The sequence below is a fragment of the Homarus americanus genome, unplaced genomic scaffold (genome assembly GCF_018991925.1).
Source record: "Homarus americanus isolate GMGI-L3 unplaced genomic scaffold, GMGI_Hamer_2.0 scaffold14467, whole genome shotgun sequence".
Taxonomy (NCBI): domain Eukaryota; kingdom Metazoa; phylum Arthropoda; class Malacostraca; order Decapoda; family Nephropidae; genus Homarus; species Homarus americanus.
In genome coordinates this window covers 5,168,647-5,195,772 of record NW_024733734.1, presented here as the reverse complement: position 1 = coordinate 5,195,772, position 27,126 = coordinate 5,168,647, and the positions used below count along the sequence as shown (strand labels likewise).

Sequence of the window (27,126 nt, the reverse complement as noted above, 5' to 3'; positions counted from 1 at the left end):
GCATTAATGCGTTTCCTTTACACATAACAGCAAATAATGGTATATAAATAATAATATATAATAAGTGCAGAAAAATACTAGCAAACACCATTTAATTTTGTTGAAGTAGACGCCGGTCCTGACGATATGACAATACAGTATTATACGGTATATACAAAGTGTGATGATTGGGGCTTATTAAAGCCTGACCAGTCGGATAGTGCTGATTAGTCAAGGTCTGCATCTTCTTGAGGGTGCTTAGGCGGGTACTATCTTAATGACTTGTGAGGTGCGGCAGCTTCTCTCGTCTTGTTGACTGTTGTGAGGTGTGCGGCAGATTAAGCGATGACAGGCCTTTCAGCTGACTGAAGAACAAAGTGATGGTGGTCTGTGCTTTCTTATTCTCGCCTCTGCTGATTTCAATATGGCAACCTGTATTTTCAATAGCTCTCTTTTGCTTCAAGGGACCTATCGAGGGAGGATCAATGTCATAGAGGCGAGCAGAGAGACCTTACTCCATTTCTTATCACTTCCCAAGATTGTCTAAAGTTAAGTTATTTTCATCATCCTCACTTCATCGTCTGTTTCATCCTGCAGCTCCACTAATTGTTCTGAACATCCTTGTAAATGGGTCCCAACATTTCCATGCTCTTCTTCCTTTCCCACTGTTGGTCAGAGAACCCTTCCTCCAACACAGCTTGCCATAGTTAACATGTTGCATGTTAAGGCTCCTTTTATTGGAGACCTGTGAATGTTAGGACAATTTCCAGGCCACAATTTTTCCAACATGATGGGACACAGTTCTCGACAGTTCATTGTGGCTTTCAGCGATGAGTTTATGCACTAATGCAATATCAAATTTCTTCCACATTTCCTCTGGGTGTACGTCAGCATCCTTATCAAGGAGCGCTCACCAAATCATGTGAGAGGTCTTCTCTGCATATTTAATATGGCGACAATGACTCATGGTCATAAAACTGGATAATGGAGTGGTGTTTTTAACAGAAGAAACCACCTCAATGTTGGATGAAGCGATCTTGGGGATTCTTCAGGTAGCCAGGGCAATTATCTGAACCCTTAATACCGCTTTGAACTCCTTGTAGAAGTTCATCCAGATAATTTCACCTCTCCATGAAAGCAGTTTTCAGTAATCCACTATAATCAGGCCTCGTCCTTTCTTGTTGTTCCTGCCCAAAACTGGTATGAAGTTCATATTTTTATTTTGAGGCCGAGGTCGTGCGTGATGTATAACAACATAAGGGCTTAATCACTCTTCTCCTCTTGCATTCACCTTGTATCCTGTCCTCGGGTCAGCCAACTTTACAAATCCAGGGCACTTTTCCTCTTTAGGATATGAGTTCGGCGTATCTTCCTTCCCCATAGGCCTGTCTGTATTAGCATTAAAAGGCTTTGACTTCATTCCTAACATACATGCTATGTGGTTGTAAGCTCTTAAAATTATGCTTCCCCTGCCACCAGTGTCTCACTGATGCTGTACCAGTACTTTTTATAATACCCACAGCCATAACGATGTCTGGTTCTCATTATGCTTTGCTGGCTGGAATTTTTAGTGTCACCATCACCATCACCCTGATCATCCCATCCCCATCCACCTTTTCCATGATCATCACTTTAGAAAACCTATCCTTAAAGTTCTATTTCTGCCTAATAAATTTCAGTCAAGTGGTATTGTCTGGCGTGGTTTGGGTCCTCTATCAAATGTTCGGTGCTTTTTTGTTTGTGGGGCATCATCACTTTGTAAACATCGCTTTTGATATCTTTAATTGCACTTGAGCTAAAGCGTCGCCTTTAAGATCCTTTGCACGTCGTTTATTCCACGCTTTGCTGGATTCATTGAGCGTTAAGTAGCTGACCAACATTCTTTATAGCTCATACGCTATCGGGGTTATTTTAGCGCTTGTTCTTCTCATTCAGCATCCAGCACTCATCTTTACCCTCTTAAGTGTAGATCCAGAGAGCAACGGTCATTTGGGAGGCATGGTGATATAATTTCATGTGATGAACCACCAGCAAAGTTGAAAATCAAGAGGGAGTACAGTACTGTATAATAATGGGTAGGGATGGCCCTGTCTTGTGGTCACCCACTGATTGGGATGAACCTTGTTGATTCTGCTATAGAATGGATATTTAACTTTACAGACGAGTGCTTCTGTACGAACGGCTTAGTCTTCAGTGTACAGTATCCACACTGCCCGTAATTGGTCATTTATTCTATGGGCCATACTGTGTACTGTATTGTATTGGATAGCTGCATGCTAAGACACATCCTATTGTACAGTATTATTAAAAGATTCAGTGAAAACTCTGCTCATGTACAAATAAATTTATCACTCCACAGGTGCAGAGAAGGAAGGGACCTTGTCTGGAGAACCCCAAAGACTGTCTCCTAAGGTGTCGGTCCTGAATACTTCCACATCAGGACACCTTGGCATCTCTACGGGGTCTGCACCACCTATTGTCACCATTGCACCAAATCACTCCCATGTTACAACCAGTGAGGCCGAGCGTGGAGCGAGCGTCAATGAGGAATTGGTGAGAGGTTTCCAACCTTACCGTGCCCCTGATGTTCAGGCTACACCTCCAGCCACACCCGGAGCATCTCTCCGACCCCCCATACCTCCTCTAGATCTCCCTCACTCATACCCTGCATACCATCCTTCATTATATCCTCACCATTTGGCTCATCAGTACAGGTTAGTTGATGAAATATTCTTGGCTCTTACTCTTAAATACTCTCAAACTATTCTGACTATAATATTGTATTAAACTTTTCCATATTTCTTTCCACAATTATGATATTTTTATATCCATGAGAAAGGAATCTGGCCAAGTATTACATTATTGTTGTATAGATATACTTACAAGATTGATTTTGTGCCGACAGACTGGAGGAGCAGTTGTACCTAGAACGTTACGGGTTACTTCGACCACCATTGAGTCCCTACAGTGTTGGAGGTCTTTCTGGGATGTATCCAGGTGCAGCCAGCTCTCCTTACCTGTCTTCAAGGTTCCCACCTGACCTGCTGCCTACCTCCCTGGCCGCTCTTCATCCATCCTCTGCACTACTTCATGAAAGGTTATTTAAGATGCAGTTATACATGTAAGAGATTACTTTCATAAAGGCGATGATGAAATATTCTGTTCATTAGAACCTGTAATGTACACAGGCAAATCAATGTTAACAATTTTTTAGAGTAATGTAGTGGAATAGGGAAGCTCCTTCCAAAAAGACATTATTACTGATAGTAAATAGTTGCAGGTTGGAGTAAGAAAATCCATGAATGAGTATGAGTAATATGGGGAATGGTGCAGGACTATGGGGTTCCCAGGGGCTCCTTGAGGTCCCATAGGTTTCCAAAGAGTAGTAGGATATCCCAGGTCCCGGGGGTCTTCGGCAGTACCAGCATGTCTTTGGGGGGTTTTAGTGGGTCCCAGGGATCTGCAAAGGGTACTAGTTTTTTCATTTGTTCCTTATGGGTCTCAGGGGTTTCACAAGGGGTTCCTAGGCGTCCCTCTAGGCAGTTCTGGCGGGTCCCGAGGTTCATACTGATTCACAGAGGTAATTGATGGTATTAGGGGGTCCTAGGGGTACCAACAAGAGCTAGGGGTGACAAGAGTTCCCAAAGAATTGCAGGAGGCCCTAGGGGATCCCTTAGGGGGTCTTTTCTTAGTCCTAGAGGTCCCATGGGTCTTATGAGGTCCCTTGGTTGTCCTTAAATGGGGATCTAGTTAGTATCAGGGGATCATAGGAGGTTACAGGCCTTCCATGGGGTCATTAGAGGCTTCAAGGTTGCAGGCCCTTACTTGGTCCCAGGGGTCCTAGAGGGCCACAGGAGTCCTTAGGGTGGATCAAGGTATCCCAGGAGGTCCTAGGAGCTAGAAGGGTTCCTAGAGGGCTCAAGAGATCTTAGACGGACTTAAGTGGTTCGAGGGGTACTAAGTGGTTTCCTACAGGTCTATGTGGGTTCCCAAGGATTTCCATGGGGTCAATATATGCTCTCAGGGAATTGCATGGGGTTCAAAATGTGCCATAGGAGTACACAGAGGGGTTCCTTGGGGGTCACATGTGGTCCCTAAGGGTCCAATAGGGTATTAGTGGCCCTCAGTGGGGTTATAGGAGGTAGCAATAGTACTAGGGGGTCCTAGTGGGTCCTATGCAGTTGCTAGAGGTCTCGGGAGGTCTTGGGCGACTCAGGGGGCCTTAAAGAGCTCCAAGGGGCTTAAAGAGATTCCTTAGGGGGACAGAGGTGATCCCTATGGATCCCAAATTCCCCAGGGGGGGATTTAAGTATTCTTAAGGAATTTCAAGAGGTCTTTATGGGGTCCCATGGGTATGTAGTGGGTTCCATCAGGTCCAAAGGAGGTTACAGAGGTCCTATGCGGGAGTCTAAGGAGGTGGTCCTTATGTGATCCCAAAGGATACTATGAAGTCTCAAGAGGTTCTAGGAGGTTCCTAAAGAGATTTTTTGGGGTTTAGGAGATTCAAGAAACACCTTAGGGGTCTCATGGGTTCTTAAGGGTTCCTCTGGTTACCAGTGACCGTCATGCAGGTGTGACAGAGTCTCCTGTCAAAGGCTGCAGGGTATAAGCAGCCGCAGCCCATACACAATGAGGTTGTCCTCCAGGGCCAGTTGGCTACGGATGGCCCAGTATGGCCGTAAGAGTGGTTCCAACTCATGGCGGTGCTCAGGGAAGTCGGTGATGATTACGACCCTCAGAGCAGCATACTCCGGGTCCAGTGTCGCAGCAGCACGCACCTTCTCCAAGGTCTGGTCCTTGAGAGGTGCCAAACGACTGCCCTCCTCACAGACAGTATTGAGGGCAGACACCATAGCGATGTGGAGGGGATCCAAGTCATCGCAGTCTGATGCGTTGCCACAGTCTGCAGGATCTTGAACTGGCGCAAGGGACAGCGCATCAGGAGCACAATGAGAAGCGCCCTTCTGCCAGCGCACTGTGAAGGAGTAACCACAAAGCTTTTCACGTATGTATTGTAGGCGAGGATTCTCAATTTCGCTGAGCAACTTCATGTTGAGGATTGAAACCAAGGGGCAGTGATCAACCACCAAATCAAAGTGAGGGAGGCCTGTGAGGTAGGTACCGCATTTTCTGACTGCCCAGAGAACGGCGGCCAGTTCCAACTCAATGAAAGCATACCACGACTCCGTGTCAGTGTGGAATCTTGATCCGCATTGGACGAGCTTCCACAACTCACCATGTCTCTGGAGAAGAATGAAGTCGAATCCATACACCCTGGATGTGTCGGTCTGTAGTGTAGTTGGTAACGACGGGTCAAAAAATGCCAGGTGGTGCTACCAAACATCCTTTCACCTTCTCGAAGGCTGCATCATGTTGTGAGGACCAGTGCCATTCATTCCAGGGCTTCAGGAGGTCTCTGAGAGGCTGCGCAGCATCTGCTATTGCCGGGGAGAAACCACCCAATTGATTTGTGAGCCCCATGAACGACCATCGGAAAGGCTTCAACTATAGTGGTGGCGTGCTCTGCATGCTGTGCAGCCACCTGGGCAGCACCACTGGCGGGGTAGGCGATGACGCCTGAATCGCTCCGGGAGGTTCACGGCTGCTTCAACCCGCCGTCAACTTACTCTGCTTAACCGGCTGGATCTGAGCAGGAAAATCCTCTGGCAGGATACCAAGGGCAATGGAGTCATACCAGCTTAATAGGGCTCCCTTCACCTCCTTGACGACTGATACTACCGTCTTGATGCGCTTGTTTCCCAGCTCCAGGTGTGACAGGAAGGTTCCCAAGCAGGTGAGCGGATGGTGACCCGCTGCGAAGAGACCTGCACTGTCTGGGGGTCCAGGGTGGACTGAGAAATACCCAGGGACTTAACCATATCGAGCCCCCATGACCTTCTCCTCGGCCCCGGAGTTGGGTGTCCAAACAACGGAGTCAATGCCCTGTGGGGTAGGTAACGTCGACTACGTTTGGTGCAGGATGCATTGACACTCTGTTGGTGTAAAGAACCCCCGCCAGTAGCCAGTGAATGGCTCTATCATCATGCTTAGCCCCCGGGCCTCGTTTCAAGAACTGCTTCAAAGTCTTGACACGTGAGTCTCAAGCGGGTTTCTGACACACAACAGCAAAATAGCCTTGTTTGCCACAGTTCAAACAGTCTTTATCCACAGCCTTGCACCCTTGCGTGTCACTACGACAGTTTTTGCCACACCTAAAGCATAAACCGGTCTTAACTTTTGCACTGGCACTCTGGTTTTGCTTGTACCGAGACACTTTGGCCAACGTATGACTCACCGAGCCTCGAATCACTGCACTGCTCACATTAGCATTTTCTGAAGCTTGACATATGTGAATAGCACTTTGCAATTTCAGGTTTTTCTCCTCAAGCATATGTTTCAATGCTTCCTCATCACGAGTACCGACAACAATCCGGTCTCTTAAGGCGATTGTCTATACAAGACTCACAAAAGTCGCAGAAATTTGCTATTTCCTTCATAGCACACAGGAAGTCATCAAACGTTTCACGCGGTTCTTGAACTCTTGAGTAGAAGTCCCTCTGGTCCACGATGACGTTACGCTGTCCCCAAAGATACGCCTCCATCGCATCAAGGAAAGGTTCCAACTCTGTGTCATCAGCTACACCAATTCCGTAGCGAAGGATTCGAGTCTACTTGTCATCCAGCACAGACACAAGTGCTGCCCTCTGCTCAGCTAGGGGCAGGGAGGAGATCTTCGTCGACGTCACTTACCCCTTAAACTTGTGGCGCCAGGCATCAAACTCCCGTAGTGAAGCCGAGGATGACAAGTATGGGGCGGGTGCAGCGCCGAAGGGAAACTTGGCCTGCCATGGAGCACTGCTGCTGGTGGCACCATCGCCACTTGTAGTCGTTGTGCTGTGGTGACTTGGCATCTGCTGAGAGACCACATGCTCCAGGATTTGGCTCATGCGTTCTTCCCTATGCTGGTATTCTTCCTGGGCTTGCTTAGCCATCTCTGCCTGCTGCATCATGAGCGTCATCAGCTGTTCTAATTGCTTCTCCATCTTGAATACATTGAAATAAGCCGCAATGGACACGCACTGGATAGAACTCACTGCTCCATGTTTAAGTTCTACTTGGTTCTTGACGGCTCAATGAAACAGTCTTCACAGATGCAGTTTACTGGGAGAGATCTGTACAGTGGTGCAGCAGAAAACAATCTGTCTCACAGGGTAATACATATAATCAAGAAACCTCATGCTATGTCTTATAACTACTCAGACATCCAACTTCATTCACACCGCAAGGTGGCAGCACTCGTGCACACGTCAATCACGCCACTAGAGGACAGCACTCGTGCACACGCTCATTCACGCCACACAGTGGTTCACTCGCTCGGCTCGTTTGCATTACATAAACACCACACAACTAGGAGTTCAAAGACATTTTAGGTTGTCAAAGTGGGTCCCAGGAAACTGAACCTCAGGGTATTAAAATGCCCTTGGCCATAATATACCTAGGTATAACCTAGCAGGGGTGTAATGTGGCCTGATACCAGACATGGGGCCAAAGCCAAGTCTTCAGCTTCAAGGCCAAAGTTGAAGCCATTGGAAAGTCACAAAGCTGAAGCCAGCCATCTATAACGTCATGAAGCTATGTAAGGCGGAGGGGGTATGAACAACAACTAGCTGCCACCATGCGAGGGCTTGGCACTCTTACTACTTACGTTGATACTCTGATCTGGTACATGTAAATATAGTATCGAGTATTAGGGAGAGAACAACGGTGAATACTATAAGTGAATCATAGACCCACATACAAATACAATGCTTATTAAACACAAAAATGGTTACAGAAAGGATGTTGTATGCACCCAAAACAGGAACTCCTGGTACCATGCCCTCAGGCTCAATTTACTTGCACCACTACTGGATGTACCCACACCAAAATGCACATAAACTCTTACAGCACCTTAGCACCACTAAAACCAGTGGCACCTGCCAGTACAACACTCAATTCCCCAGGGGCAACACTCCAGTGGCCGCCATGGGTGTCTCATCACCAAGTGACACTTTCGAACACTCTGATAATTCCGGTGGACTAACACCACCACACCAACAGCCCCACCGAGTTATGTACTGTACTCATCCACCAATGATGGGGCTGGCAGTAGTTTGGGGGCTTGAAGATCCGGGTTCACCACAGGCGCAGGGCGTTAGGGGAATACTACCCTCTATGGGGCCCATGGGTGGTAGTGGAGCTTTTGACGGTCAGGGTTCAAGGGGACACCCGACTCCACTGGACCTCAGACATCTCCCAAGACTAGTGGATGCGTCATCCACGCTACAGACACGGCCTAGGCTGCGTTAGGGACCTGTGAGAGGGAAGCGTGGCGGCTCACTCACGGTGTATAACGAACCTCAACGTTTCAAAGGGACATTAAGTAAGGACATAAAATACTTCACTCAAAGCACATTAATTACGTTACTTTAACACTTGTAATCAAACTATTAATTAGGTCAAATCACTTAAAAATGGCAAATTACAACACGGAGAAGGTGGAGTGACCTACCTGTGGGAGGGAAGCGTGGCGGCTCACTGATTTGAAAACCAATCGCCGCCTTCCACCCCCGCTAAAGTCACAGATTCCACCTACTCAACCATTTCACTGACTTACGTTACTGTAACACTCTGACGTTTGAAACTGAGACTACGAACTCAGTTTCATTCCTTACTATTATCTTTACAAACAATGCTCTGACTGAACAATCAAAAGCAAGAATTAAATTGATTACAAAGGGTTGGATGGCAACAGGTCCCAACACGCAATGCCTTGCTACAACATCCGATGAGCAGATTTTAACAGTTCCCTTCAGAATATTAACTAATTCCTCAGCTAACCTCCCTACCACAATTTCACTATGATTATCAGAGTCTCTGCTAGTCATAGGTGAAAAAAAAGGTTTTCAGGTTCTCGGAGCAGAAAGAGTTTACAAACTTCCGTCAACAAACACACGACAACTCGATGACGTCATCAAGGAAACAGAAAGAATGGCAGACATTTCCACTGGGAGACTCAGAAGGTTTTATGGACGTGTAAGCGTAATATGGATCATTAGTTTAACAGGTTAGCCGTCATTACGATCATGACAGCTAAAGCCAAGACTTTTAAGGCCACACGGAACTTTAACACCATTACAGTACTTATATAATATACTGTGCTATATTACCTTACATGTTATGGGAATACATTACAAATGATATTTTAAGTGACAGCAAGGCTTTGATGTAGGGGACGGTGTTAGTTGCACACCATTTTGTATGTGAGGGAATTATTTTATTTTACCTTTCTTTTACTTCTTTCATTTTTGTTGTATTCATTCTTTTTTCTAATTATTTATATTTATTTCTTATTATTGTATTAGTTTCTACTTCAGTTTCTCTTACTTTATTAATTCCTTCTGTTTTTTATTTTTTAGTTATTTTATTTCTTATACAGATAACATTTAACCTCTTAAACATGTGGTAGCATAGTGAGGTCTAGGGCACATGGATTCGGTGTAATTAATGGTATCAAGATATGGGGATGGACAAAGGTGATACTGCTGGAGAAAATAATACCCATCATACAATCAGGATGGTTTATTTAAAATGCAGTTGAGTACCTGAACACTTTACCAGAACATACACACATGAACCACTCCTTCGGGTTTACTCAAGACTTGACCATATTTATGTTAACACTAATACAAATTACAAAGACCACCTGGCCTTACTTCAACGTCAGCCAAATAAGTATTTAACGTCAACAGGACCAATGTTCAGTCAAAATTACTATAGGTTACTGTTAACATTCTATGACAGTGACACACAACATAGATGGGTCGTCCGCCTTCATTTACATTACTGTGTACACTAACACTTCATAGCACTTCTCAAACACCCATTGCAAGATTGTTATTCATGTATAGTAATTATTATTACTCTCAACACTGGGGATACAGGTTACTCTGGCACACACAGCTATCATGACTTCATAAGACAGTGATACATCTTTACCTCTCGTCTCTTATCAATATTATACCTTTTAACACTGCTTACATCACAGGATACATCGGTATTCATTTACCATGTGGAAATCAGATACCTGAGACAGAACAATTACAGATCCACATAAGATGTTACCACACCATGGGCTTACGCCAATAACGCCATTTGTATTCAAAATAAGCCAGGCGTTTACACTCCACAATGCTGCGGCTAGGTTCTGCCTCATCCTGGGTTCGACTCATGCCTCCCAGACACGGCTGCGCCCATAGGCCTATGACTCTCGTCAGGCGCCATCCACTCTAGATCTTAATCTCGGTGCATTAAAGACATCCTGCGTCAGGCATCGTATCAGCCACTGGCCACCACCTCCCGGCAGTTCCAGCAACCCAAACAGTACCTGGTTAATGAGGGGAAGGGCGTTCAAAATGAATTGAAATCAAAATACAAATGACACAAAATATGTGTACACAGATGCGCATGAACATACAGTAAATACGTTAACACATAAGAATTCAATTACGTTAACAGAAACACTGACATATTCAACACAATTAAACTAAATCAAATTCCCTTAATATGATGATGAAACACGGAGTAACGTACCTAGTTGACGAGGGGAAAGGTGTTCAGAATGACTGATTCAAACTGCTTGCTCTGTTTTATACACCCTGTGTTACCCCCGATACTTTACATACATTTTCATTGTTCTCAGTTACGGTAGACCTTGGGCTGTGAAAATTAGGCTTGGGGATTATATTAATTTTCCAGATTTACTTTCATAATCTAATCAGTGTTTGAGCTTAGCATTGCAAAAATTAAATTGTTGTAAAGTACGTAGGATGTTCTATCCACAAGTCGAGTGTTCCACTTCAACTTTTCTACAGTTGACATTTTCTGCTCTTGAAATTAATGAGTTTCTTAAATACAAAATTGACAATAATTTCAATACACTCATTGGATTTTCTGAGGTCTGTAAATCAAGGAAATACAACTTCAGTTTCGAATTGTCATCTCGTAACTTCATGAGAGACACAAATTGATCGCAGCTGTTGGCTTGACACCCAAAACACATCTTAACACAACTGTACTTACACTACACACAAAGATAGATGAAGCCTTCAACATATACTCAATACATCTTGAATGCTTCAGCTCATGATAGGTATATCTGACTTATGGCTACTCATATAGGTTATAGTATAACTTTAAATTTACATTACAGAAGACTTCAGGAAAATAAGAGAAAGTGGACAGTACCTTTCACTAGAGAAAACACATCTCTCTTGAAAGGCAGCTCATTAGTTTCACACATATATTGTGGACATCGGAGCATAATATGAAAAAGTAGTGGTGAAAATACTAGCCGTGCAATTGTGACCATAACATTGAGATAAGTTGACTTTATTTTAAGGACAAAATCTCACTCAGACATGTCAAACATTACATTTATTATATCATTAGATTTTAATAAAGAAAACATTATAAATATTACCGTATACAGTAGTACTTAGAAACTTAACATTATAAATTTATAACTACAGTCTCTCCTCGACTTAGGACGGGGTTCCGTCCCGACGACCAGGTCATAAGTTGATTTGGTCATAAGTCGAAAAGGCGAAAATAATTTCTAACTCCAGATGTTTACCCATCTGCACTATCTTGTTACTAATCTCAGAAATTGCTTCATCTTCATTAAATCCTTTGAAACTGTTCACATATCTTTTCAGGACCTTCTTCCATATTCCATTCACGCACTGACCTGTAACCTCATCCCATGCTGCAGCTATGTTCTTTGTACATTGCAAAATGTTGTAGTCCTTCCAAAACTCTTTGAGTGTTTTCTCACTTTCAGTAGCTGCAATAGCCTGAGCGAAGGTCGTACGTAAATAATATGCTTTAAGGGCAGCAATAGCACCTTGATCCATGGGTTGGATGATAGAGGTAGTGTTAGGTGGAAGGTAGACAACCTTAACATCAGGGTGCAAGTTGTCCAGGTGTGGTGGGTGTCCTGGAGCATCATCTAAAATTAATAAAATCTTGAAGGCAACCCCTTGTTGCAGATGATACTCTTTGGCTTGTGGAATGAAACAACTCAAACAGTGCTAGGGTCATCCATGCTTTCTTATTATTGCAATAAAACACTGGCAGTGTGTGCTTGCTGACATTTTTAAAAGCCCTTGGGTTCTCTGAATGGTATATCATGAAGGGTTTTACTTTGAAACCAGCTACATTCCCCCCCCCCCAACACAAGTATGACTCGGTCCTTGAATGCCTTGAATCCCGGCATGGTTTTCTCCTCTTTGTGGATGTATGTCCGTTCTGGCATGCACTTCTAGAATAAGCCAGTTTCATCCACATTAAATATTTGCTCAGGCAAATAATTTCCCTCCATGATGACACGATCTAGCTCCTCCTTAAAAGCTTCAGCAGCACCCACATCAGCACTTGCTGCCTCTCCACTCACCTTTACACTGTGCAAATTGCAACGTTTCTTTAACCTTTGGAACCACCCATGACTTGCTGTGTAGTTTTGGTCACACTCATCTCTTCCCTGCTCTTTCAGGCTTTCGAAAAGGCTTCTTGCCTTAGCCTGTATGGTTAGAAGGCTTAAGGGTACACGCTTTTGCAGCGGATCTTCCATCCACGTCACAAGTAATTTCTCCATCTCATGAAGAGGACTTTGTCTTTTTTTCGTTATTATTGTTCCCTTTATAGGTGCTGATCCTTTCACTACCTCACAAATTCATTCCTTGTCCTTCAAAATTGTTGATGTCGTCGAGTGAGAGAAGCCAAGGTCGCGTGAAATGGTTGCTACCGTTTTTCCATTTTCATATTACATTATTATTGTCATGGTTTTTCTTTGTACAGTAATCGTCTAAGGTGTGGATTATATTAAGATTATTATTGTTTCTTATATTTCGTACCGTAGAGTTCGATACCTTCACACTGGTTACTTACAGGAGATTATGGTTTATCTACGTATAAATTCACTCCACCACCCGACATTCCATGATTTATACTTGATAAATGATGATTTAATGAGTTCCATTAATTTCCAACATCCATCTAAGTTATTGGTTATACTTTGTCATAACCAATCAGTCATTACCTTTAGTAATAATAAGATAGGATCACAGATACGGGCAGATAATAGCACTTACATTTACTTGGCAAGCTTCCATACAATGATTTACAATTTGCATGGATATATGAATCACTCACATTCATGCTGAAATAAAATTAATCTTCTAAAAGAGGGAATTTTCAACTTGGGGACACATGTGATTACTCTACTGTGGGTATGACTTAACAGAGCCTTAATTCTTCAAGTGATACATTTACTGCCAAAAGGTACTCTTGGATTACCACGCATAGTCTCGCGTCACTGACAGTCACTGTAGACGGTTGTCGCGGCAAGGAGAACTGGTAAGCGTGACTTGATTAACCACTTAGGTGCAATAGGCCAGCCTGGATTGCTTTTGTCGCAACCAGGCTTCCACACGTGATTTTTCCACGGGAATACAAACCTAGGTGAATACACTTAATCTCGTGTCACTGACGGTCACAGGACGGGGTGGCAGTGGAGGACTCTGTGTGGTGTCCCATTCCCTTCAGGAGGAAGAGGGTGGGGACGACGTCTTAACTAACCCATGGCCTCGGGGATACTACTCAAAATGTGGTTTTGGGGCGTGAGGCGATGAACAGTACAACACTGTCTCAATGGCCTCCCCCTATAGAATGGCTAACATACCACTAATGGAAAAGATATGTTGAAGGCATGGCTTGCTGGGTGCTTTATCTTTAGTAAAATAAACTTTGGAGTTGGTTGCGTGGGTAAGCCTAACACAACCCATGACAATTATTTTCATTTTATCTAAAAAGTAATTGACTGTCTCTTTTTCTTCTTATCACCACGAGAACTCTCATTTTTACGCTTGCCAGCCATTTTAAAGGGAATTACAAACAAAAATTTTGTCAGTACACAGCGCGATTACTAACAACAACGACGGCCAAACACCAACTGAGCGGGCTACGACGTGGATGCTGTACACCACAAGGCGGCCCAGCCCAAGCTATCGTACGGCGTCACATTACGACCAAACGTCGGGACTCGAAAATACGTAATGTGAAAAATATTTTATACGGCCATGGCCATCGTATGTCTGGGTTGTCGTAAGTCGAATATGTCGTAAATCGAGGAGAGACTGTACTGTACAGTATTATACAAGAGCACATACAGTGTAATACCACAACCATAAATATGAACATTATAAAGGATCATCACAATCATCACATCATATCTAGCAAAAGTCAACAAACAAGTAAAACACAATAGTCTAGAGCTTATTAAATGTTAAGGTTCATTTATAGTTCATTTTACTTCCACCTGATGCTGTGATCTATGCCCTTCTAAAGCTCCTCTGAGGTCTTCCTCTCATTCACAAAATCCAAACACAGGTTCTTTAAATGGTGTGGGTGTTTTTTAAGTTGCTTTGTTTCATTTTTCATACTGTTATTATATTTAGATAATATTAAACAAGTACAGTACTGTATACTGTATCATAATAGTGGAGGATCTAAGGCAGCACAATTTTTTACCTGACTTAGCAAGTGACATGTGTTGTGGTGTCGGAACAGAAATTTCTGACCAACGCAAGAACATATTATCACAGGTCAGCAGGTCAGAATCTCCCCTCTAGGTAGTGTCAGGGAGGGTGAACTTCAGGTGAAAGCTCAAATGTGCATTGGCCATGTGACTTTAATCTGACCTTGAATTACCGGAGACCCAAATGATGCTTTTGAAACATTTTGTTACCATACTGTAATACAGTCTATAAGTCTACTGATCTTTAGAAATATTAACATAGTAAATGGGAGGCAGTGGCATATATAGGGGGGGGGGCCTATATACCCAACGCAACCAGTTCATGAGAATGGAATAATATTTATGCACTGTTCAGATTGCACAATGTTATTTATTTTTTCACACACAAAACTCAGTATGGCTAGAGGTTAATTATACTTAAGTTTCCCCTCACCGGATCCCCGAACAGCAGTGTAGAGAATGGTATGTGTGCTGGTCCTGGATCAGTGTGTGCTGTTCCTGTCAATATGTCCTACTATTCATGGCCTCACTACACTTACACCACTGGATGGAAGTAAAATAATGTCCCCATCTTCAAGTGTTGGAGCCCCTCCTTTCCAGAAACTTATATGCCACTGATGGGAGCTTTTGACCAACCGTAATTTGCACCTTAATGTGGGGTTTTGTCCAGCTCCATTTTTTTCTCATTTCTGTAGGCTGGTAAAAATTTATTATCATAGCAATCTATCTATATAATTGTATATTATGCATTGTTTTATTTTATTCATTATTCATTGTCATTAATTTTATTCAGTAATTTAAAAAATCTACTAAATATACATGGTAACATAAAACCATAGTAACTGGGAGTCAACAATCACAGAGAAGCACTGTAGTGAATCATCTTAAGCTTTTCAAAAGTGTGGTCGGTCAGCTAACAGCACCGGGGCTGAGGAGACAGAGGTGGTGCTTGTCTGAGGATCAAGTCAGGTCAGTGTGAGAATAGACAAATAGAAATAGGAGGGATGAGCTGAGAAGTCACTGAGGCTATAGCATGCAACTAGGCTTTCCTAGCAAGTCAGGTCATTGTTTGAACAGAAAAGTTAAGGTTCAGCCCAACTGTGATGTCACAATATGGTCAATGTGCCCATAAAAAGAAGAAAATCCAAAGCCAGGTCCATGGCTTCAAAGCCGAAGCCAGTGCCAAGCCTCTGGCTTCGAAGCCTAAGCTGAAGCCTTTTGAAAGTTTCAAAAGCCAAAACCAAATCTGCCTTCAGCCCCATGTCTGCCTGATACACCGGGTTAACAATGATTGAACCACCTGGTAGTTCAAGTCTTATAACTGTACAGTGATATCTCCGTTAGCTGGAACAATTGGTGCAGAGCACTTCCGGGAATGAGAGATTTTTGGATTACGAGACGACTCTCTTGAAGCCAGAAAAAAATCCCTCATCCACGGAATTTTCCGGGTAACGGAAAAAGTTCTCGAAGGTTCCAGAAATTGCCCATTACATCATCTCTCGAACCCGGAAAAATATCCCTCATCCCCGGAATTTTCCGGGTAACTGAAATTTTTTCTCTGAATTTCCAGAAAATTACCATGATTTTCATCTCTCAAACTCGGGAAAAAGTCCCCCATCCCTGGAATTTTCCCGGAAAATGTGCCCCTCGGAAAATCGTTCCCAAAGCTGTAATTTTCTGGAAAATTCCAGCTTTGGGAACGATTTTCCGAGAAAATTTCAATTCCGGCTATCGGAGAGTTCCGGCTTTGAGGGATTCCGGCTAATGGATATATTACTGTATTCTAGTAAAGTTTTCCAGGTCATAGATGTTAATACAGCACATTAGCTATTATTTTCCTGACATGTTCTCTCAATACTCATATGGGCAAGTGTTATTCTCTTAAACTTATTTATTTCTAGGTTAAAACTGGAGGAGGACATGCGGCAACGGGAATATGAACTGGAACTCAGGCGAGAGAGAGAACTGGAAAGAGAAAGAGAACGAGAAAGAGAAAGAGAAAGAGATCGTGAAAGAGAGAGAGAAAAAGAACGAGAGAGAGAAAGAGAGAAGGAAAGAGAGAGGGAGAGAGAACGCGACAAGGAGAAAGAGCGAGAGAGAGAAAGAGCACGAGAAAAGGAACGAGAGAGACAACGACAGCGAGAACATCATGACCCTGAACGAAACAAGGAAGGTAAGTTCTTATGTGGTGCATCACTAAATTTAAAAGTTTTTACCACATCATTTTTTTTTCAGTACAGGTACAGTATTATAAGTAGACAAAGTAGTACATTTATAAATTCACTCTGTTTGAAAATGTCTTGCATCAGTGGGGATAATATGCTTGTAACAATATGTTTTAGGACATAAAAATAATGTGTATTATTGAAAAAAGTTAGTAAAATTGTTTTATAGTTCACCCATAATGAAATGACCTGCACCCCTGTTACAGGGACCCTGTATAGTATAAAGTATGACAAAAATATTAGAATGACAGCTAGGACACTTACCCCATCAGCATTGGCATTTTGTTCCTCCAAGCTCACTGCACATTATTGAATTACTGCCAACACCTTTCTTACAGACCATACATGACCATTTTCCCCTTTTCACCTTGGGTTCCTCACCCAAACCACTAATCATAACTTTGTTTTTTGCAACTCTCACTCTCACCCTTTGACTCCATTTCTATTCTTCCATTCCTTAAATCTCTCCACTACATCTTCAATATCATCTATTATCATGTCCTTGACCAAATTTACAGAGCGGAGTCAGAGCCACGAAAGAAGTCGAGATCGAAGTCCTATAACTCAGAGTGTTGGTTGTAGTGCTGGCCTGCCAATAACCACACTCAGCACTAGCAGTGTTACCGTCACTAGCAACTGCCACAACCGCAAAAATCAACCCATTGGTAAGTGCTCCACTTTACCTGGAATCAGTATACTGTACACTGTTATGGTTCTGTACAGGTATCCCTTGTTATTTTAATGTTTGCTGTCCCCAAATTTGCTCATATGAAATTTTTATTATTACACCTCACTTTTGCTATCCAAAAGCAATCCTCACTTTTCCAAAAGGTGGTGCAATCAAAAATTAAAATAAATTGATATTCAAATCAACCCACCCCTCCTCACACCCCCGTGGTGAGCTCTGGCCACCCTCCAATAAGGTAATGTGCCAACTATGCAGTATATTTTATGTAGTTTAGTAATTACCATGCTGTAGTTAGGTACTAAATTACAGAACCTTTAGTTAGGTAGGTTTTTGTTGTTTATGATCTGATTTGATTTTTGTTGTTAGAGAACCAAACCCTAATTTTCCAATTTATTGTGTCATTCACTCTCGGAATTATTTTCAAGGAACCTAACCCATTCGGATAATGAAGGATATCTGTATTTGCAATCATTTTGTATGCTTGGGCCTACCTATACAAACAGTAGCATAAATACTGTTAGACACAGTCACTTACAGTTAAACAAACATAGATGCACACATATAAGAATACTTACACCTTCATTAACAATGGTACAAGAACACCCACACCTGCACCCTCATAAGTTTATAAAACAGACATAACAGGACATTTCAAAATGCCCTACAATTGGTTAGGCTGTATCCTATTTATATCTTAATTTTCTTCTTTTCTACCACCAGTGTTTTGTCAGTACAGTCGACCCTTGTTAATTCGGACCCCTTTAATCCGGATTTCGGATAATTCGGACAAAATCTGAACGATTTTTTTTTTTTTTTCTAAAGATTTGTAGGAATATTACCTACGCGGACCTTAAGCTAAAATGCTGGTCCACCCACTGCTGGGATAAAACACCAGCATCTTTTTGGTCAAATGTAACATCTCCACCACTAGTGTGGGGGGGGATGCAACTTTTAGCTTCAGACATGAAAAATATTTACCATTTACTGCCAGTAAACAATGGAAACGTAAAATTTGTACCAATTAGTAATGAAAAGATGTGCAGTTCCTTCAGCAAATGAAGCTCACCAACTTGCAATAGGCTAAATTACCTTACAACGTGTTTTCAGTAGTCTATGTTGAAGTTCTTAGCACAGGCTAACTTATCATATCTTATACGGTATCACAGTTCTCATTGATCTACAAAAAATACCGGTAATAAAATCCTTTTTGATATTTCACACTTAATATAATACCCGGTAATCTACTTCAACCTCCTATTGTTTACAACGACACATGACGCACCACCAGCTGTTGAGTATCAGCTACACGGTACACGTGTATTTCGAATCGTTTTCAGTTAAAAAACTGCTACATCACATGTATATTTTACCTTAACTGTGCCTGAATGAATATATTCTCGGAAATAAATAGTAGTTTTGCTGAAACGTGATGTATTTTAATGTAAAATAGGATAAAATACATGACGAAAACAAAAGACTTCCGATGTTCTAGAGAAGTTACTCGTTTTTTTAATAGTTTTTGGTTAAAATACTGTTATATTACAATGGTATTCTATTCATACTGTGCTTGATATAATGCATTCATGGAAATGTAATATTTTTGCTGAAATGACAAACGTATTACAGTGGAAAGTGGGATAAAATCGTGACGAAAACAATGACTTTCGCTTTCTTTCATTCAAAAGATGTTACCGTAATCGCTTTTCGATTGGTTTTCAGTTAAAAAACTGTTGTATTACAATAATATTCTATCCTGATTGACTTGAGTAAATACTACGATACCATATTTCTGAATATTTTCATTAAAATTCATCCAAATCATTTTCCTTGTCATTGTCTGCAACACCAAACAGCTTCTCCCAGTCCTCTCCTTGAACAGGGCTAGAGGGTACGTGTTTTTCGAATCGTTTTCAGTTAAAAAACTGTTACATCACACGTATATTTTACCTAAACTGCTGTAGGAGTTCGTGGTATAATGTTGTCTAGCACTCAGGATGGATGGAAACTCTAAGGTGGTTTTCTTGTATAATATAAGTTATATGATAGACAGTCTGGTGCTGGAGGTGCCGTGTGGTGAGGAGCTGCTCAGTAGAGACGTTCAGTGAGTAGCGTGTTGAAGGAGGTAGATGTGCAGGAGCTTCGTTAGAGAAGATGTTGCCTGTTGCTGGCCTCCTGGTTGAATGAATGCTGACAGCGTGGAGCTTGCTGGAGGAGGTGTTGCTTGTTCAAGAAGAGAGACCAGAATGAGAAAGCTGGTTGGTGAGGAAGCTCAGAGAAGGACAGCTGGTGGGTCGCCATGCTCGCTGGCGGGAGCGAGGACCGCCAGGCTGGTGTTGGTCGCAGAATGAATCTCATGGAGAGACAGAGCTTATATACCCAGCTGAGTCCTCTATGAGTCATGTTGGGAAAACCCGAGAAAGTCGCCGGTCTTTTGGTTCCGTTGCTAGGACCGCCATCTGGCGCCGCTCGCTTGGTTGCTAGGCGAGGATGCAACGCAGTTGTAGGGCCACTGCCAGGCAGCGGCGGAGGAGGAGGTGTTGCTTGTTCAAGAAGATGGTCAGAATGAATCTCACTGGAGAGACAGAGCTTATATACCCAGCAGCCGTGAGTCCTCTATGAGTCATGTTGGGAAAACCCGAGAAAGTCGCCGGTCTTTTGGTTCCGTTGCTAGGTTACCGTACCATCTGGTGTCGCCGCTCGCTTGGTTGCTAAGGAAAGCGTCGCAGGTGGGATGCAGCTACGCAGTTGTAGGGGAGAAGTCCACTACACTGCGCCTGAATGAATATATTCTTGGAAATAAATAGTAGTTTTGCTTAAACGTCATGTATTTCAATGTAAAATAGGATAAAATACATGACGAAAACAAAAGACTTTACCTAAGCTTCCGATGTTCTTGAGATGTTATTCGTTTTTTTAGTAGTTTTCGGTTAAAATACTGTTATATTACAATGGTATTCTATTCATACTGTACTTGATATAATACATTCACGGGAATGTTATATTTTTGCTGAAATTGCGTACGTATTACAGTGGAAAGTGGGATAAAATCGTGACGAAAACAATGACTTTGAAATATAATGCAATATTAACCCCTAAATCGGTTAATTCGGACAATCGGCTGAAACGGACACCCTTCCCCCTCTATTAGTCTGAATTAACGAGGGTCGACTGTACAGGAAAGCCTCAATAACGACAGTAATGTGTCCTCCAATATCACCATGTAAGGTGAATCGTTGTATCGTGAATCATTAATTACCATTAAAATAAAGCAATAATAATTAAATGCGTTCCCTAGTGTGACCTTTTCATATTTTTTTTGGCTATTTATCCTCTTTTCCCCAAAAACAATAAAATTAATGAAAAATGCCATCTATATTCTTTAAATAATGTTTATGAATGCACCTTATACAATATAAATCAATAATAATATGGCCACACAAGAGATGGGGCACCATTGTTGTTGTCAATGTTTACACCGATGATGATATTTCTACACCTGAAATTGAAGAAAATAAGACCTTGGTTGTTGCTGTAGTAAAATTAATGTAAAAAAATATATATGTTTTAATTAATGTTATGTAATGTACAGTAGAAGTAACCACTCATTTCTCTACATAGGAATATGAAAGCAACACTTATTAAATTATTGTTCATGCTTATGAATGTAAAACAAAAATCCTACTCACCAATGGTGGTAAAATAAAAAACTTAAGCATACAGTCAATGTTGTCATAAATTTGGAAGAAGGTGAGGTAGGGGTAACTCTGTTGGTGTGTTTGTGTTCTGGTCGCTCTTGTTCAAGTTGCATTAGTTCTTCATTTGTTAGATCTTCTCTGTGACTGTTAAATAGCTCCTCAACATTCTCTTCATCAACTGATTACTTTCTGAAAATTTTTCTTAATTCTTAGATAGTTTTCATTGTTGATTATGCGCCCCCCCCCCCAAAGCTCGTGAAATATCCACTGACCTCTCACCTTTTTCATATGGTTTTAACACGCCTAGTTTCTCGTCTTTAGCTTTTCAACCATCACTACCATCACTTGCTCTCTTGCTCATGTTGAATAGGGACACATAAATGCTGTAAGATACCTGAGAAAGTTTTTCTCCTGTTCCTGTCCAGATATGTGAAAACAAAATGCCTGCTAAGCTGCAACTGTTCATTTTATGATACTGGCGTCACCACTCACCAGCCCGGCAGCATTCGTGTGCAAGGCATGCTTTTATATATATATATATATATTTCATGTAAATCCACAATGAAAACGTGTGATTTTATCAAGATATATATATATATATATATATATATATATATATATATATATATATATATATATATATATATATATATATATATATATATATATAATCAACAACCTCACCAGCCAGGACTCGAACCCTCGACCTTATACGTGTGACCAGGGAACACTACCCACCATGCCACAAGGAAACTAAAAGCAATCCTAGACTCTGTTATATTTCACACAAAGCCTGTTCATCGAGCTGATGGTGCCGTGAACCTCCCAATGGGGATTGCCCGTGCCACTTATGTGGTGGGAGTAGCATTTTACCGAATCCAGCTGATATGAAACACGAGGTACCAAATATATTTCAAGTCTGCGTGTTTTATATATATGTATACAGTATATATATATATATATATATATATATATATATATATATATATATATATATATATATATATATATATATATATATATATATATATATATATATATATATATATATATATATATATATATATATATATATATATATATATATATATATGCAAGTAAATGACTGTAGGTGCGCGTGATCTAGGTATATGCTGATAACCACAAGGAAAGAAGAAAACACGAAGTTCCCAAGCGCTTTCGTGTAATTCACATCTTCAGGGGTGAGTACAGACTAAAGAGAAATACAAACCAAGGTGTATATATACAGAGGAGGGTGAGACCAGGTCCACAATGGTCAGGTATTAGGTAATGACCCTACTAATATTTAAATAGCACACAACGGTTGGTGGTCAGGTCAGATGGTAAGGTGACCCGACCTTCTCACCTGGTTACAAATCTTCTTAATTACAAAATTGTCCAGTTTGTACATGCCGTTACTCAAATTCATGTTGAATGCTTCGGTATGTTTAATAAGACCCTCCTCTGTATATATACACCTTGGTTTGTATTTCTCTTTAGTCTGTACTCACCCCTGAAGATGTGAATTACACGCTATGTTTTCTTGCCTATATATATATATATATATATATATATATATATATATATATATATATATATATATATATATATATATATATATATATATATATATATATATATATATATATATATATATATATATATATAATATATGTATATATATATATGTATATATATATATGTATATAAATATATATATATATATATATGTATATATATATATATATATATATATATATATATATATATATATATATATATATATATATATATATATATATATATATATATATATATATATATATATATATATATATATATATATATATATATATATATATATATATATATATATATATATATATATATATATATATATATATATATATATATATATATATACTGTATTGGGATTTAGACATTATTTATATGAAATTGTAATTTTATTTTACTTTTTATTCTATTTTTGTCATAAATATGAATAAAATAATGGGTTAAATTGAATCGGGTCCTAAATTATTCAGGGTTTTAAATACGAATTGTCGTTAGTAGAACCGTCATAATTGGAGGCTTTCCTGTACTGTATTTGACACTGTACAGTACAGTGTGTAGCCTTGTTTGAGGCAATGCCATCCTCTACTGTAGAGGCTTGTATTAAGATAAGGGAGCCCTTAAGTTATAATACTGTACATAGGCTTGAAGCTATCATCTTGACGAGTAATGGTTAGTGTTGTGCACATTACTTTCCAAAAGTAACAGCGTTATTGTTACCTTTACTAGGTAGAAAATGTAACAATGTTACCACAGCCGTTACATTTTCAAAAAAGTAAAGAGTTACCATTACCATTACTGTACAGTATTCTTACTTTTTTTATGCACACATCTTGGTCATACTGTATAACTATTAATATAAATGGGCTTTGGATAATTTTCATAAGATTACAGTACTGTACTAGCAATTTGACAAGCAAAATTTTGTAAATTTCAATGAGATCGGTAGTAAAACAATACGTACAAATATAAATTCCTTTATTTCTGTTCTTCTTCCATCACTGTAATATATCATATTTGTTATATACAATAAAAGGATTTGATAAAAACACTTTCTTAATATATTTTGAACATATTTATTACATTGTTAATGTGAAAAGTCTCGTAATTGTTTTCCATGCCACGCCCCCAAAATTTCACAAACGAGATGGGTTGAACCAAGTTATGTTTCCAAGAAGAAGGAAATGTTTGGGTTCTAAGGCAAAGGCAAAGGCAAAAGAGGAGAGCAAGCACAGGGGCCAGAACTTCATGAGGGGGTATTCCGTCTGGTCCATGCGCCTTACTCACATCCAGATTGGATAGCACACCAGTAACCCTACAATTGGAGATTATAGGAAAGTGCATAGGTTCAATAGGAGGAGCAGGAGTAGGAGGGATAGAGTTGGAATAATCTAAGGTGGAGTTAGAGGAAAATATGGTGCTAAAGAGGTTATCAGGAGTGCTGACTATAGAGATATCAGGTAAGAAAAGAAGAGGAAAAGAGGGGGTGCAGAAGTTATTACAGATGTTTTTGGTTAAGGACCAGAAAGATTTACTAGAAGAAGAATTAGTCAGGTCAGCAGTCTTATAAAATATTGGTCACTTTTATTATAAGGTATTGGCCAGTAAGGTTAAGACCGAGACAAGAAAAGCAAAGAGAAATAATGAACTGAGGGTAGCAAGGGAGGTAAAGTCAAACCCCAAGGAATTCTTCCAAATGTATTAAACTAAAACACGAAACAAGATTGGACCAATACAGTCAGATACCGGCGAGCTAATGGATAACGACGGAGAAATTAGCAATAATCTGAACAGACATTTTTCAGCAGTTTTCACGATTGAAAATTAGCATGATACCCGAGGCACCAAACTATATATAGAGATAGTGAAGAAAATATATTAAGCGAGATAGTAGTGACTAGTAACGACATTAATAAACAAATAGACAAACTAAAGCCTAATAAGTCACCAGGTCCCGATGAGATATTAAAGGAATGTAAGGAAGAGCTTAGTATGCCCTTAGCAAATTTGTTTAACATGTTTAACGGGTGTAGTACCAGAATCCTGGAGGATAACGAATGTTATACTGGTTTTCACTATCCTCTAACTACCATCCATTCAGTTTGACATCAATTGTAGGCAAGTTGCTGGAAGCAATAATTTCAAACTATTCAAAATCATCCGAAGAAGCACAAGTTGATTAATGATTCCCAATATGGCTTCACAAGTGAGCATTCATGTCTGACAAATCTATTAACATTCTTTTCAACTGTTTTTGAATCAGTGACAATGGGCACGATTATGATGTACATCTTGACTTTAGCAAAGCCTTCGACAGAGTCTCCCAGGAAAGACTAATGCAAAAAGTGGAGGCTCATGGAATTGGAGGAGATACAGTGGTCCCTCGGTTAACGAACACAATCGTTCCAGAAGGTGGTTCGTTAACCGAAACCATTGTTTCAGTGGGATATTGGGTAATTGGTTCCAGCTCACCGAAAATTACATAAAAACTAAAAATAAATGCAGTAAAGTACACTCTGTTTGAAGTGTGCATGTAGAAGGCTCCTGGTTGATGATGATGGGAATTAAAAGTGGGGGTGGAAGAGAAGTCACCCCATGCTTCATGCCACCATTTCACCCATAAAATTTTAAGTTCACTTGGTTTAATTCAAGATTATTTTCTTTAAATCAACACTGCACTGCACTGCATATTGTCAATATGTAAAATAAATTTTAGAATGACCAATAATTGTACTGTAAAAACGTAAAAATAGTTAATATTCGAGAGAGTCTCAAGCAAAATGCTACCTCCACTGAGCAGAGACACAAACTGACACCATTCTGGGCAAGTAAAGTGGCTGTTTGGTGCGCTAAAAACTAGTTCCCTGTACTTCAATTATGTTAAATAATTGTTAAAATTACTAAAAATTTTAATATAAGACTTGGAAAATTATTGAATAGTACAACCTTCTTGATATTTACTCAAATGGTAACGAATTTAAGCCCTAAAACCGATTACTGTATTGGTGGACTAATACTCCAGCTGGTGAGCAGGCGAAAACATGTTGACACGATTTCCTAAGGATTTCGTTAACCGAATTTTTGTTCGTTAATCGAGTTGAAGATTCTTATGGAAGGTAATTCGTTAACCGAAATTTCGTTAACCGAGGCGTTCGTTGACCGAGGGATCACTGTATTCTAAAATGGATTAGGGCATGGTTACAGGACAGGACACATCGAGTAAGCGTTAACGGCACTAAATCCGATTGGGGTAACGTCACTTGTGGAGTATCCCAAGGCTCATTACTTAGACCATTACTATTTACAGTACAGGTTGACCATCTCAAATCCGGACTGATTGGGACCTGAGCAGTGCCGGATTAGTGGTTTTGCCGAACCACAGGTGGTTAGGCTAGGTTAGGTAAATAGTACAAGTTAGATAATAAAAAGAAAAGAAACAACATATGAAAAGTAAGTGAAATTTATTGAAGTACAGGCAAAATACCTTACATGGTATCTGTATTTACTTACATCAGAAGGTTGGTTATTGCCACTTCCAAAGTAAAGTGTTGGATTGTACAACTAAACAGAGTTACATTTCTGAAAGTGGGGGGTCATCAAGACTGTCTTGTGTTTCATCTAAAAAGGTGATTGAATCTGCTATTTGGTGTTGGTGATGAAGATGGCATATCTTCAAGAACTGGTGATGGTGGTGCCAGCACATCTGGGTGAGCAGAAGTTGACGGCACTGGATTTTAAAGTGTTGACTCCGGTCTTGCAGATTTCTCTGCTATTTTTTGAACATATCCTGCAAGCTAACCTGTTTCATATTTTGGTCTTTCTTTGATTAGTTTTTCATGCAACATGTAAACATTCATTATTCCCTGTTCAGTAATAAAACTGAGTTGTTCGAGACCTTTTATCAGTTCACCTGTCAGCTCAACTAACTTATCACTGGACATTCTTTCAGCTACCTCTTCCTCATTTTCATCATTACTTTCTCCCCCACTGTTGTTTGTCTTTAGATTTACAACCATCTGAACAATTTCAACGTCAGTATAATGATGAACAGTCGATTCATTATCATCAACACCCATCCACTCGTTAATGTTATCTGCATTCAGCCTCGATGCAACTTCCTTCGCAGTAGGATTACTGAGATCTTGAGCATAAGAAAGCAGTTCACGTACAATCTGATTTTGATTTGAAACCCTAAATCTTGTAAATTCATTTCCAATTTCCTCACCAGGTGCAGAACTGAACATTAAAGCTGGCCACAAATTATGCCATCCGTTTTTCAATGTTGTTCTACTGACTGCCAAGTATTAGCAACTCCATAAATCACATCTCTCA

At 40.5% G+C, this 27,126-nt stretch overlaps 1 protein-coding gene across 1 annotated transcript in view; it reads left to right on the top strand.

Moving 5' to 3' along the window:
• Positions 1–2,338: 2,338 nt before the first annotated feature.
• The window catches only part of LOC121869948 (mucin-5AC-like), a gene marked incomplete at its 5' end in the record, with an annotated part of 42,850 nt that continues 18,062 nt past the window's right edge, over positions 2,339–27,126 (top strand). The window contains 4 exon segments of the mRNA XM_042371541.1: positions 2,339–2,693; positions 2,885–3,076; positions 16,516–16,787; positions 17,358–17,504. Coding sequence (XP_042227475.1) covers positions 2,339–2,693; positions 2,885–3,076; positions 16,516–16,787; positions 17,358–17,504 — 966 coding nt within the window.